The sequence below is a fragment of the Tyto alba genome, unplaced genomic scaffold (assembly GCF_018691265.1).
Source record: "Tyto alba isolate M040663 unplaced genomic scaffold, T.alba_DEE_v4.0 Super-Scaffold_1000006, whole genome shotgun sequence".
In the NCBI taxonomy this organism is placed as follows: domain Eukaryota; kingdom Metazoa; phylum Chordata; class Aves; order Strigiformes; family Tytonidae; genus Tyto; species Tyto alba.
In genome coordinates this window covers 23,433,692-23,449,405 of record NW_024881272.1, presented here as the reverse complement: position 1 = coordinate 23,449,405, position 15,714 = coordinate 23,433,692, and the positions used below count along the sequence as shown (strand labels likewise).

General features: G+C 41.3%; 1 protein-coding gene across 19 annotated transcripts in view; it reads right to left on the bottom strand.

The window, feature by feature from the left end:
- PTPRF (protein tyrosine phosphatase receptor type F) overlaps positions 1-15,714 on the bottom strand; it is a 389,043-nt gene that overhangs the window by 200,030 nt on the left and 173,299 nt on the right. For all 19 annotated transcript variants that reach the window (XM_033000823.2, XM_033000824.2, XM_042803813.1 and 16 more), the window contains one exon: positions 1,004-1,149. In XM_033000823.2, coding sequence (XP_032856714.1) covers positions 1,004-1,149 — 146 coding nt within the window. The remainder of the gene's footprint in view (positions 1-1,003; positions 1,150-15,714) is intronic.

Here is a 15,714-nt window from a genome sequence, read left to right as displayed (position 1 = left end):
GTATCAAAACTGATGTGAATGAAGATATGAAATTGCTTGTATAAATGTTTGTAATATGGCATAGCCCTCTGGTCAGTCACAGTAAGTGCCAAATCCACTATAAAGGTTGTATCTACGTGTAAATTAGAATGTTTAAATGGTTACTATACAACAAAACTTAACCTTTATTAGGGAAAAATAACAATGTAAAACAAGATTAAAATTGATTACTTTAATCAAGGTTTTCTGCTCACATACAGAATCATGATTAAAACTGGTGACTTGAATCAATCCATTCTGGGCAGCAAAGTCATCTTGTGCTCCAGTCAGAAAAGGAAAACCATCAAAGACGGGATTAGAGGAAAGGCAGCAGAATGGCATAAGGGTTACATTTCTAAGGGCAGTTTTAGAGAAAATAGCCCAACTCCAAAAAAGGAAAAGTGGAGAAAAAAGTGGAGAAAGTCAGTGAAAATGTATGTGCTATTTAAAATATGAACCAAATTGGATCTTTTTTTTTCAAAAGCATTTCCAATACCTGTTCTTCCCTTTTTCTTTCTCTCAGACTTTAGTTCACAGGGAAATCAATTCACCCTTCAGGATGATTTCGCCATTCCCCAAGCACATTTGTGGGAGGGATGGCAGTAGCCATCACTTAGAAAGCTTCCAAGAGCATTCTAGCATCCCACTGGGGTAGCAGGCCAAGGAGGTGCCTTACCAATTTTCACAATGAAAGCAGATAATTACTGCTAGATCCAACTCTTATCTGCCATCCAATTCGGTGTAAGCTCTAGTCTCCCATCTGAAGAAGAATGTCCTATGTATGTGCTTCCAGCATCATGCTCAAAGAATGCCTGCCCTACAGACTGCATTGCTGCAGGGAAAGAAACTTACTTTACTCTGAAGCTCTAGACTCTGTAGTATAGTGATGCAGAGATACACAGGTTGCAGTGATGACTATTGTGTAATTAAGGCTTGCAAGCATTAGACTGATTACCAAATTTTTATTTTTGTTTTTTGTAATTACCTCAAACCGCTGAGAACTGACTTTCTTCCCCTTCTTCATCCATGTGATACGAGGTTTAGGCTCTCCTGTTGCCTGACACACAAAAGAGGCCACTCCTCCAGAAATCCCAATCTGATCTTCAGGAGCTTTCATAAATGTTGGCTTGCCTGGAAAAATAACCAAATCACCCCCATGAGGACACAACATCACATAAGCAAGGAATGTGTCATGTTAATCTAAATTATAAGATAATTGGTGCTCCAGCTACAAATCCTGGTTGAATGGCCTCAGCCACACAAATTCGGCAGAGTACAACCTGACAAGCACAGTTTCTGCTTGAGTACCCTTTTTTCCCTAAAATGAATAAAGTCCATCTGGCTTGTCTATAAATGAGGGCAATAGAGGGCTCTCCCCAGCCCCTTGGGCATTCACTCAGGTACATGATAATTTGGAACCATTTTAATCGTTAATTTTTTTAATAAATGAATTTTTGCAGGTTTATAACATGGTCATAGAACTGGAAATTACAGAACAGCTGACACAGCAAACCTACAAAATGTACCATACACTGACATTAGTTTTCTTGACATTCATCAGAATTAAGATACAGTTTTATGTATACAAATAACAACCTTTAATTTCATTTTAGATGTGGATTGACATAAAAAACCTACAGTCTATCTGGAAACCTGCACAGGCTGGCCTATGTTTGGTAAGAAACTAATCACTAAAAGTGAAAGTCAGCAAAGAAACCAAAGTGACATTCAGGCCTGAAAGACTCAGCAAAAATGAAAGAAAAAAAAAATCATGTAACATTTTAATAATCAATACAGTTGTATCTTCCGGATTTACATGACAGACTTGGATGGATAAAACTAGGCATCCAGGTTGAACATTTGTATTTTTCTTCTGCACTCGCTGTACAAGAGAATTTTGCAATATGTGATCTGAGGATCATTTTGAAACATTGCTTTCTCCAAGTGAGAAGTGTTTGGTGATCTTGTATCCCTATAAAACACTAAACCATTTAACTCCATGCGGGGAGTTAACAGAGTCCAGCCATGATGTCATTCAGCGCACAGGTCACACTAAGGCCATTTTTCAAATACAATTCTGATCAACCACCTCAATGATGAACCTAACCTATAAATGGGGCAGAGACAGCTGCTGAGATGTAGAAAGGAGTGAGAGGAGAAACCTGTTCAACCCCAAGACACCAACATCCCTAGCAGAGCTGGCAGCGGTTCCACGTTTCACATTCTGGATACATACATCCATGAGTACGTCCTCGAGGAAGAGGGAAATGACATCTGTAAGCCCAGGCGCTTTACACACTAAACTTTTGATGAACTGAGGGCTGAGTTTCCCTGATCTAGAAGGGATACAGATTCAGCGACCCCAAAAGAAGACAATCTTTAAATGCATATTCCTAACATGTAAGAGGTTAAAATGCTAAGGGTGCAGTTGCATGTCTCAGCTGAGCCATTCCAGCAGCTTGCAGCTACTGAAGAGGGCTGGGGGCCTTGCTCTGTTCCTTGGTCCCCTCACCTCCCCTTCCTGCCTTCAGACACTGATGCCCAAATCCCTACAAGCAGCTCCAGGATCACCAGAGCCTCTGTAGCAAAGATTTGAACCCCCAACCTGGCAGAAAGCTGCTTTTTTTGTTCTTTTCCAATCAGGGCAGGAAGCACAGTGGCTCAGGGCAGGATCGGACAGAGCGGGGCGGGGGGGGGGCATTGGAAGATGGCACCTCTCCCTCAGAAGCTGCAAGCTGGCACTTGCCACCTGAAGCTGTAGAGTGAAACTTTACCCTTAAAACAGCAATCTCTAAACTGTGGTACCTTCTTAATCTCAATTTCGCCTTCTGGTTTAGCCCACCCTAACTGCTTACGCAGACCCCCACCATGCCTACGGAGTGGCATGATGTAACTCAATACACATGGCAGCTCGACCAAGGGACACACTCCAGTTGCTGCTTTTGACAAAGCCCAGAGGCCAGGCTCTGCCCTACTCCAACGTGTGTGGACCAGACCAGGGAGACTACTGAGTGCCTGGGATGCTTCTTGCTTCAACACACACCCCACCACCGTCTGTACAGGGTGTCGGGGTGAGCTGCAGGAAGGTCTCTGTGAAGGAGAGGTCAGGGCTGCTCCGTGTTGTTCCACAACAGCCCCACAGCAGGGCACAGCCAAGCTCATCATGGCAGTGCCGCTGTGGTACCAGGTTTAAGAAGGGGCAGAACACCTCATGGGGGGTGAGGAGTGAGGTAAAGAGTGTGAGAAACAGCCATGGGGGCACCCAGGTCAGGAAAGAACAAGCAGCTCTGGACACCCGAGAAGAGGCTCCTCTGCAGCCCTTAGAGACACTGTGGTAGAGCAGGTATTTCCCTGCAGCTGGGTGGACATCTGACAGCTGGCCAAGGTCAACCCACCACGGCTTCAGCACCAAGGACCAGGTCAGACCAGTTGGCACCACGTGGAGAAACAACCACCAGCTGAGGACACACTCAGCAGAAGGGGTGGTGGAATGACACTCCTGAGGCAGCGAGACAGGAGACCCCTTCACAACTTGCAACATGCTCAATGCGGACTGTGGTCGTGTGTTAAGGAGCCCACCAGCCACCCACACGGACCACTGGCACCAGGGGACAACATCAACCCCAAACCCAGGTGATTTGGAGGTCACAGTTGACACATGAAGCTGCAGGCCTGGACCTCTACTACTGCTGTTTGCTCAGCTTTATTTCCAAAAGGCCTTTGCAGACAGCGGATCCACCAAGGTCAGCAACGTCCACACAGAAGCGGAGACACATGCTCTGTCCTCAAGAAGCCTCTGTGAAGGAGTATCACAGACCTGACCACAGAAATTCATCACACACAGGTGTACTGAATTTTGCCATCCTTGGTGAAAGGAGCCCCAGGAATGTGCAAAGAATAGCTCCAAATCCAGAAAATGCCTTTTAAGACTGTCTGCAGTCTTTGGCATGTTGTCCTGACATGAACAGCAAGCAATTATTAAGTGTGCTTGCTTAACTGATGCTGATTTCACATATTTACTCATCTATAATCATGTCTATTTCTTCTTCGTTTATATTTACATACATCCCAGTGAAATGTTAATTTACTGCTCAGGTTGCTAGTGATTGCAGTATGATGGACTGGTTTGCAATACAGTGTGCTGAGCTGATGTATTGCATTTCAACAGTTGCTTTGGTTTTTTGATTTTGTTAGTTACTCTGTGATCTTAGTAAAACAGTGTAAATTTTTCAAATGACAAATACAGCAGAATCCATAAACTTCTGTCCTTAAAGATTACAGTGCAATTATATCTCTCACTATACACCTACTCCCCAGCTCATACACTCAGGACTTACTTTAGTTTTGTTCATTTTTTAAAAAATCATTACTTTTAAAAACCAGAACAAAAGGAAACTGAATGTTCACCTGCAGTAAAACCTAAAAAACCAATTGTTCAACTTGAATTTACATTGTTGTAATGAATCTTTTTCCCCTGCACATTTAATTGAGCAACACTGATTTCCGGAAACCATCTAAATCCACTGAGACTAGTCACAAAAGTATACCTATATATAAACCAAATTCTCACACAGTCTGAGAAAGGGTATATCTACAAAGCCATTTAAAACATTTGTATGCCCTAAAGTTTTGAAATGGAAGGAAAGTACTAATTAAGCAAACCTAAAATCCTGAGTTTTGGCCCCAGGGCACTAGAGTTGGGCATGGGCATACATACATTTATTCTGATTGGTAACTGTTCCAGTAAATCCCAAAACCTACCTCAGTGAGACCTAACAGAAGTGTGATAGATCGTACATGAAAATCTTTGCGTCCACGGAAAAAGTATGTTAAGTGGACTACAACTACCTCTACACCTTCCCTCCAACCAACATCTCTATAATTCTACTGCTTGGAGGAAGCTGTCATGGTACACATCACTAGTTACCTCCAAAGGACAATAGTAACCACCGGGGACAGGCGATGCTACAAGCAGTCTTTTTTTAAGTTTGCACTCTTAGAGTAGCCCTGGAAACACACAACCAGAAAAAAATAAGGGTGTACCAAAAATACAGTATTTAATCAGTAACCTGGTTGTTGTCTTTCTCTTCTTAAATGCAAAATGACCAGTCGCCACAGAAGATTATGGACATGCCAAGTTCTCAGTTAACTGTTTGTCGCTCAAACAAGCTACACATAAATACAAGAAACAGAAAAGTCTTCCACAGTGAAATCTTGTATTTTCCCTGATGACCTAAGGACCAGGACAAGCTGAAAATTTTTAATTGAAAATTTAAAAAAAGAAAAAAGAGTGATCGTATTCCAAAGACATTACCTGTGAAATATCAGTTTGAGAGAGAACCTCCTGAGCAAGTCTTGGGTGACAGCAGGGAGAGGTGCCGGATGGCTGGGTGCCCATCACACCCACCTTCGCTTACTCCATCGCATGGAGTAACAACTCCTGACTGATGTATTTGTCATTTGATAACTCCAAGTCCAAACAACTCCAGCCTCTCTCTCCCAGGCATCTCTGCTCAGTGTCAGATCCCTGGAGCATGTTCAGTCCTCACCCTCTAAACTAATTCTTGCTCCTCACACTTCATAACCAAGCTCCCACTACACTGGGAGTGGAAATTTCTGCTATCATCATTTCTATTAACTCATAAGCTTCAGGCAGAAGAATGGGAAAACTTTCACCTTTTTTTTTTAGCTGAAATTTTCCCTGTTTTGTTTTTGCTCAAAACGAAATTATTCTAGAGAGCTTATGGGAACAACACAGTTCTGAGGAGGAAGACCATGAAAAAGAAACAGGCGTCATCTTACTTGGCTGGGGGTAAAAAATAACTTGCTCAGACATGCTCCCCATTGAAAAACTAAGAAAAAAACCAACCAACAAACAAAGCAAAACAAAAAAAAAAAAACACCAAACAAAACATTTCATAAGAAAAGGACTTTTGCAGTTGATAGCATTGAAAAAGTCACTTGCTGAGCAAACACAGATTTCTGGATAATTCTATAAAGTGAATCACAAGGAGGGCCTCACGGTGTGGAAGAGATGCTAGCAGAGATTTAGGCACACACAAGTCTGCTTCACTATGCTGGAAACCAGCAGCAAACCCATGCAGAGTTCTGGGCTGAGCTAGGGTGTGTGATGCCTGCAAAAGAAATGTTTTCTCAAATTACATTTTAAGTGATGCACAAGAACAGGGGTACAGAAAGCCAGAGAGAAAAGTACAAGCAGACAAGTTAGGTATGCACTCATCAGTAAGGCTGTCATCTGCCCTCCCCAGCCACACAAAGCAAATGTGATGGATTTGGGAAGGGAACCTGAAGCCCTCAAAGGCAGTACCTCTGGTCTACTGGAGAGCCACCTACACAGCCTTCCTGCAGCGCAATGCAGAGTGAGCGACAGCCAGCCATGAAGATGCATCTCTCTCACCCATATTTCATCTATAAAAATCACTGTTGTTCTCTGCTAGTCTAGACAATTTGCTTGTTGCGAAACAATTGTTATAAATCAGAAAACCATCTCAGCAGCTATTTTAAAATTTGCCCTACCAAACATTTGTAGCAGAGTAATAACATTTCACTTCTATTTTTCAGGTTTTCTTTTCTTTACCAGAGCAGTTCAGAGTCATTTCATCACATGTGTTGTTTTTAGGCCATGCAGCTTCCCAGTGAACCCAAAGGACCTTGCCAGGGAAAAAAGTCTCTTTTGCCAAATTCCCTTCAAGGCCAAGGCACAGATATGTAACCTCCCTCTAACTTGGCAAGGTGTCTTTTATGTGAACCATGGCCTTTGAGAAGTAACATATGATCTGCATTACCTGACTTGAATACCAGCCAGAGCCTTGAAAAATGATGCTGGGTCATGTATATTTAGCACAGATACTTGTATGTTGCTACACATTAAGCACATACCAGACACATAAAAGATGCTTCCTTGTAATTTTGTAAGAGCCAAAAATTTCAAGTGAATTAAACATAATATATGCCAACACAAATATGCTTCATATACCCAAATATTAACTTGTTTTATTTCAAAGACCCATCATTAGATGGTTTCTTAAAATAAATGTAAAAACTAAATTGAATCCTGATGCTTTTTCAGTATCTAGCACCCACATCAAATATACCTCATCCAAAAATTTTAATTCAGAAACTGGCAATCATACTGCTCCTCCTGTTCTTCTAGATGCTATTTTTCCACAGAGTTGCACACAGGTTTGAGAAGAATTAATTAAACACATGTCTGCAATTAAGTGTTCTATGAACACTCACCTGCTGCGAGATATTTTAAACAAAAAAAAACCCAAACTCTGTCCTCATGCTACAAGTGCCCACTGTTCTAAATAGAAGGGCAGCCAAAAATAAGACCGGCGTTGTAGGAGAGAGGAGCTTGCATTTTTATCTGAAAGCTTTTATGACTTGGGCTGAATTAAGATTGAAAGTAGTCTCCTTTGTGTAGGAAAAAATTACAGTTGTGATACGAGATGAACTAGATAAGCACATACAATAGGCATACATGGGTAACCTTATTTAGGTGCCTGGGCTAAATGAATTAAAAGAAGTTTTTGACACAAGCATGAAAAGATCATAATGGGAATAGTTCTTGAGCCTGGAAATTGTGAAATTGAGGTTTAAATCCCTGCCTTTAACCTTCCATCACATATGCCAAGGCACTACTGTGCCTCAGCTTCCACAGTAAAACTTGCCTGCTGTTCTCACATGGCTATTGTCAGGATGAATATGTGAAAAATGATGTGTCAGCTCAGTTGTTATTACACTGGGAAGAAACCAAGAATGGCACAGACATTCTCATGTTCATGACTGACTTTGAAGTGGAAAGAAAGTGGTCTAGAAGACAGGTGGCCCATTCTTATATATACAGCAAGGCTATTTCTCTTTCTTTTTTTCCTTTATGAACTTGGATGACTGATATCTGTGCATGGATGGATGCCTGCTGGAAAGATACTCTGGTGAAACCTACTCTATGATTTGTCTCCTAAGCATCTGCTGCAGGGCAGGAGGCAATCCAGTGGGCTCTCCAGCTATCCTTATGTTTAACATCCTTACGTTTTCCTTTTAATATACTCACCACTGTTTAAATGTGGTTCCTGTCCCTTTGTGATTATGAGGAATATTGTTTGGCAAAATACAATTTTTCAAACTTGCACTTTTAATTCTTGTATAATTTACAAGTAGGAAGAGCTTGTTTCAGCCTTGTAATAACATTTCTTTAACAACAGCTTATTAAAGCATCAGTGGGTCTCAGTAATCACAATGCTAATTCATTCGTTATTTCTATTTTGGTTTTATTTCACCAAGATGACAGCACTTTACAAATGAAACTTTTGCCCTTTATTGATTGTTGCAAGGTACTTATTAAACAAATACAAATATGTGTGTATATACATATTAGTGGGATGTTGCACGCTCAGATACATACACAATTTTCTTTTTATCCAGTGAATGGATCATAATCCTTTCATCCATTTTAAAAAACACTTAACTGCATCCCAATCACAGAAAATGGCATTCCAAATTCAACACATACCTCAGATCACTCTGAATTACAGGTTACCTAATGTTACCGGCACACCCTCCTCTCTTGTCTTATCATCTTATTGTTATTAGGTTCTAATGCTTAAGAGATTCTCAACAGCTAGGACAAATAATTCTACTATTTCAATCCAATTTTAGTGGTTGAGTTTTCTAGCTTCAAGTGTGGTTGTCCACAAGAATCAAATCTAAAAACATTATCTCAAAGCAAGATGCATTTCTCCTCACTTCCATAAAGTTACTCAGATACCTTTGAGTTCGTACAAAATGGAAGCAAATAAAGTGAATGATTAATATACAAAACTCTAAGAAGTAGATCTTTTAACATGTTCAGTGACATCCGTAACTTTCAGTAGAAAAATTATATTACAAAAATAATAAAAGCAGTCATCCAGCAGAGGTTGTGCTTTTTCCTAAACACTAGCAGGAAATATGGTGAACTAAGATTCAAGTTACTCATTTCAGCAGGCAAGACCCTGTGCTTTGTTTATCTGTAGTAAGTTTAATTGAGAAAAACGCAAGGGTGCATGTTAGGTCAAATGTATAATTTTATCAGTATCTGTAATGACTTACGCTCAGAAACTCTTATAATCTTTGATTCCTCCTTCTTTACCATCTCAGCAAATGGGTGCTGCTTATAATTTCTATATGCTCTTTCCTTACCATAAACACAGCCTAAAGGCAAAGCCTTGGAAGGGACTGAGGTACCTCTGTAGACACACAGGTGGGAACCTTCACATCCAGATTTACGTTTTCAAGCCCTCTTTTCCCTTTTGCTAACAGATGATTTATACTTATTAAATCTGACAAACATTAAATAGTTTTTAAGTCAAAAATAAGTATTTTAAAATTTCATCTTAAAGAAACATTTTAAAACCTCACGTGTCTTGTGTACTTCTGGTCACTGTCTGGATGGTTATACATAAACCAACACTGCACCAGTAGAAACTGGTTGTCCACTGTTAAATGCTGATGTTTGGAGAAACATGCTTATTTCACAGAAATATGAGTTAAAAGCCGTTAGATCACTCAAGTGCTAAGGCCACAATTACTGTATATTAATAAACTACAGTAACAGCCTGTCATCATAGTATTGCACTTCAGTAAATTTCTAACTCTGTCTCTGTATGAATCATGGAAATTGTTGAAAGAGTTTAAACACTAAAATTAACTGACATGATATTGAAACAGAATTGTGTCCGGCAACCATCACACAAGGATTCTGTGCAAGTCACTCTGTGGCACTGAACATTTTGGGTGCTGATTTATTTGTGGAAAGAGTTTTAGGCAGGCAACTTAGACCTTAACACAACAGGGAGGTGGTTTCTCTCCATATCATATCTGCAGGGTGCCTACAGATCTTGCACACAGGGTGGCAAATTTTCTCTGTTATTTTTCAAGGCTGTTGTAATTGCAATGTCTTTCTCAAAGTGCCTGGCTAGCTATCAGTGTGAGCTGCTTTACATCTTAGTAAGAAAATCCCTAACTCTGGCTAATCCCTGTGCTGTGATTGACTCTTGTCCATGGGTTTTGTGAAGTTTTTGTGTGCCAGGAAAGGGGGGGGGAGGGAATGAATCAACCTCTCTACTGTGACACCATTCTTACAATTGCTTCCAATAACTGAAATAACATGTAACTAGAAAAAGAAAAATATGCCAAGAAGCACAAGGCAGTCCTGCATACGACTGAAGAATACTGATTAAAAACAAAGCAGAAAAACACCCTTCTAGAACTTGAGGTCATCTTCATTTCCCCTCCTATGCTTTTATGTTTTCCCAGAGCACTCAGAGCCTGTATTTGCGTCTTGCCACATATCCTAAGGAAAATCCAGACCCCTATATATGGTTTTAGATTTTGATTCTAACTTTCCAGCATTTATACTAAGTATTATACAGAGTAAAAAAACAAGGGAGAACAGAGAAGCACCGCTGTAACTGCAGACCTTCCTGCAGCCTCCCAGAATGGTTTTCTGCTTTGCTTTAATTTAAAATTGAAACCTAAAGTCAAATTTCCACCTGGTAATAGCTTAAAGGCACTTCCAATTAACTTGGTAATACACACTTTCTGAGTTAATAAATTTTTCAGGCTCTGTGTTTAATACAATTAAACATTTGGGCCTTTGGCCTTAGACCTTATTTAGCTTGAGAAAGGATTGCAAGGAGACTGCCTCCAATTATCACCATTTACACAACATTCACTTAAGGGCTTTCAAATGCATACATATAGAACATTCATTTAATCATACACAAAATTCAGTACCTGAATTCAGGCCTCCTCTCTCTGCACAGAACACATACAATGGACAAGAGAATAATAATGCCAGCTACTGGTCTCTGAAATCAGTCATCACAACACCGCCTGAGGCAGGACATAGCAGCTGTGCCTGCTCCTAGGAACTTACTTTTCCTTCCAAATCTGCATTTTGTTATTTGCAAATTTCTTCAAAACTTCAAAGTTGAAGTCTATTGCATAGCATAAAGAACCCGTAAGAGTTGCAGGACCAGGAAACAAAGGCAGAACTGAAATCTCGTGCTTGAAAAAACATGAAAATTAATTTTGCCAGCATGCCTACCACATTAAACACCATATTCTTTTACACAAAAGGATTAAAAGGTTTTAATCCCTCTTTGCAAGCAGCTAGTCCTTGATTCAGCAGTTCAAAAGGCTTTGCCAAGCTCAGGTTTTTCCTCTGCTTTTAAGAATTAAAAGTGAGTGTAAACCTTTTTTTGTAAACAGAGAGCATAGAACAATGACTTTAATAGAACTAGGAGCCAGAGTAAGCGACCTGTTCACAATATCTGTTACTAAAGCAAAGGCATCCCAGGCTCTCAGAAGGGCCTTTGCTGAGGGACCTGTATTTAATTTTAATGCCACTGTATGTTCTTCTGTCCTCCTCCTAGTAATGAACCGAATTTCTGCCTCATCTATCTGGTGAGGAGGATACTTTCCACTTAATGATAACGAGTGCACTGTGGCATTTCTATTGCACCAGTTATTTTTTTTCCTATTTATATCAACTGATTTATCATTCAGCATCTGTAGTACAGTCTGCAGAAAACCAAGAAATATTTCCACATTTAAATGTTTACCAGAGTATAAAAAAATTCAGCAGGTAGCTAGGCACCTGAGAAAAATACTCTCAAGTATAAATAAAAGTTACTCTAGCTTTAATCTTACTTGAAATTCCCCAAGAAACAGGAACACTTCCCCCCATTAAAAGACTTCCTCCAAGTCAGACTCCTTGAGAAGCCTGGACAGAGAGGTTCAATGTTTCTGGAAGACACTGGGCAGCATTTTTTTCCCCCATAGTGATGTATTTTAGCAGTGGCTAAATGAAGGCACAGAGCCCTGCACAACTCAAAAGCCATTGGAGCACTGTTTTGATGTCAGGGCTACCACCTCCACCTGGCAGCAGGCCTGCGCTGGCAGAGGGCTACTGAGTAATTCTGATCCTCCACAGCAAAAAGACAGGAACCAAAAGGGAGAGCCGAGGCCACGCTGCGCAGCGCCCAGCGGCACGCCGACCTCCGCTGCAGTCAGTGGTGGAGCTGGGGAAGCTCCGGGAGCTGCTCTCTCATGTCACTGCCCCCAGGTTTTCCCAAAATGGCTCTGTACGTATGCAGAAAACATCTGACTCCAACTTGAATATTGGGTGTCCGAACCACACAGGAAAGAGAACAAGTGACGTGTGCCGGGGGTGTGCACTTTTACAGTCGCTGCAATCCAGCTGCGCTCTGTGCACAGAGCGGGGCAGGCGCTTCATCCCAGGAGGTGCCCAGTCCCCTCCTCCACCCACGCCTTTCTGGTTCAGCTAGGGCTGACTTCTAGAAAGGCATCAAAATTAATCACCTTCATGGTTGCTGCATTCTTGATTTAATTTTTCTAGCATCCGTTCCATGCTGTGTTATGAATTTAACAGATAAAATGAAAAGCTCTTTTCACTTTAATAACTTTTCTCTATGTAGATGATCAGGTCAGCCTCTAACTGTTCCAAACTAAGCTCAAGTCTCCAGCTACCAGGCATGGTTCCAGACTTGACTTTCTGTGGCCTTTTACCTGCACCAACTTTTACCTGATTTTACCTGATTATGCATTGAGTTGCAGGAAATGCAGAAAACTGCAGTCCACATGGAGAAGTTACTGTTTGCCATGCTGTCAAGTTGCTGTGGCCACAAGATCTAACCTGAAGCCCAGAACATAACGCACTGGGATCATGAGGTGCTGAATATGAATTTCCAGAGCTGGCCTGGGACTTATGTACAGTACTTATGAACTGAAGAGGAATGGCTGTGTGCAGGACCCGCAGGACCAGGGAGCCACTGCTGCGGGTGCTTTGTGCACGGGGGGCCATGGGGAAGCCCAGCACCGCAGTTATTCTATGGGCTGCGCAGCAGTGCGTGGCTCTGAAGAGACAGAATATGTCTAAACGAGGTATTTCTTCTGTATCATGAAGTATCTCTTCCTTCAGCATCTCTGACAATAACTGTGTCTCTGGAAAAAGGGAAAACCAGTTAACATCACTGTTGCAGTAGGTATCCTAGCAAGGTAGCACTTATACTCCACAAAGGAGGTGGTATTTGAGACAGTGTATTTTATTTTCACAAAGCCAGAAACACTGCCTGCTATCCAGAAACAAAATTCCCTAGTTAAAAGGAACAAAAGTATAATCCACACTGGTTTAGGAGGACATGTTCCTTGCTCTCCACAGAGCTCTGCTGCAGGTCACAGACCTTACTGTGACAAACTCCTGCAGTACCTAGTGGGACATGAGCAGACCAAAATCCAACAGACAGTCGTGGCAAGGAGTTACAGCACATGACTAAAATCAAAGAAATGGGCATCCCTGACACGGGCTTTCAGGCTGGGCATCCTTCAGCAGCTGCTTTGCCTGGGAAGACCTTATTGCTCACAGAGTCATGAGCCACACAGGCTCATTAAGATAGCGCCTAAAGAGTAATGTTTACCAAGCTGGCATTAAGCAGAAGCTCAGCACAAAGACTGGGAACGTCTATGAACAATGAAAAGCACACAGTAGCTCCCGTAATTTTTCTTTTTGTATTCTCTCATGCATCTCAACTCAAATATGTTCTTTATATTTTAGCCATGACCTACTCCGAAATAGTTCTGTATTGTCCCTCAACCCAGACCTCCAGCATCTTCTTCCACATCCCTCCTCATGTCAGTAGCAAGTCCTAACTTCATGGAAGATTCACACAATCGCAAAGGGTAGCCAGGAATTGTGAATGGCTGTTCCACTGTTGACTCCTTGCCATACACTCATCAGGATAATAAGCCCATCAGGGGAGAACCCAGAACTGATGATATCAGCTATCATGCTGACTTTTGCAGCCTGGAAAGATGTTTATCCCCAGATTTGAGACTCACAAATACATGGAAGTCTTCAGGTGCCATGACAGAGCAGTAAACAAGTATGCTGTTTACAGACATTTGCCATACTTTCTGTTTCCCTGCGTCACTTAGTTTCATTCTCACTGCTAGACAAAGCTATCACATGCTACGAAGCTTAAGGGACATGCACACAGATGTCAAACCTGCAAGGTTCAGCTTGCTTTTAAACTCTTTGTGAAGATTACACAGGATATATTTATAAGAGAAACTTTTAGAGTGCTGTGTCTAAGCCTCCCTCACCCACCGCTGCTCTGCTGACCCAGTCTCAAGGTTCCCGGCTTCACACTTGATTTGCTGAACTAAAATCCATACCAGCAAAGACAATGACAAGCTACCTCAGTGCGAGCTAACTGCACTTCTCAGGTTTTACATGCGTGAGAAATAAGGCACTGTTTCCACCTCAGGGATCTGACATCCCAGTGTATCTCGTGAAGGACGTACACCAGGGTGAAACACAAATCCGTACATGAATCTGAAGCTTGAAAGAATAGCAGTCTTCCTTACCTACTCAAGTCAGTGCATCACTAAATTGTAACGCAGCCTGGGAACAACAGGATGAGACAAAAGAGCCTAGCCAATTATGCCTGCCTCAAGTGAATTTTATTAGCCGCTCAGCTCTATTAATGGTGAGGATGTCATACCTGTATATAAGGCAAATGGATCTTGCTAAGAATTACCCATGCAGGCATAATCCTCTGCCTATCACCAATCTTTGATTTTCATGTTATGTTTTCAAGACTGACTTGAAGGTAGATGCCTGCCAACTCCGCTTGTGTTCTCCAAATATAAATGTTTATCAAAGGGTGTTCCCCATTTGCTGAATTGGAATTAGTTACACCAACAGAGTATCAAACAGGTTGCTGCCTGTCACCATTATCAAAGAGAAATCTGAAATTGAAACACTAAGCAGCAGCAACCGAGCACTGGAGCCTGTAAGAGCAAGCGTGACATGGGACAGCCAAAACCTAGAGGCACAGAAGGCTGGAAGGGGCTTTCCGAAGCGGAGTCACGTCCTTCGGCCTCACAAGGGTTGCACTGCACAACTTCTTCTGGAAGTGTATCACGCACCATCTTACAGTAGGTTTGGGTTGCAGTCACACTTCTCTTACTGGAAAACTGTTCCAAAATGATGGTCACGGAAACATCAGCAGGAAAACAGACCGTGTTTTTTATAGTTACTTGTTGTCAGTTATACCCACTTGTTTGCATGTGAACATGATCATTTAACTGAGAAGTGTTCTGTTCCATCTCTGTCCTTTTTCCCTCTTTCCCCCAGGGTATACCTTCATTTTTACCCCCTTCTTAACAACAGTAAACTGTTTTCTGTCTTATATAACCACTGTAAGAGTTCACAGACTAAAGATCTCCTCTAAAAAAAAAAAAAAAACCCACACAAACAAAACAACAAACAACCAACCCAAAAAAAGAGACCTCGAAAAGAAAAAAATAGAGAGATATTGCATGTTGATTCTTACAAGGTTTTGTTTGTTTTGTTTTTTTGGTTGTGTCTTTTGTTTGTTTTGTTTGTTTGTTTTTGTTTTTAATTTTGCTTCATACTTGCTTCTGGTAGAATCCATAATGATTTATCACCATCTTACTAAAAACCGAGAAAAAGCATACATTTGGGTTTGGGCATCTTGAGATTATCATTCATCATTTTATCACCTTTTATTCCCCTCCCTCGCTCCCCCCCCTTTTTTAAAAAAAGTTATGCAGCTGGATATGGCTTCTGTTTATTCTTCTATG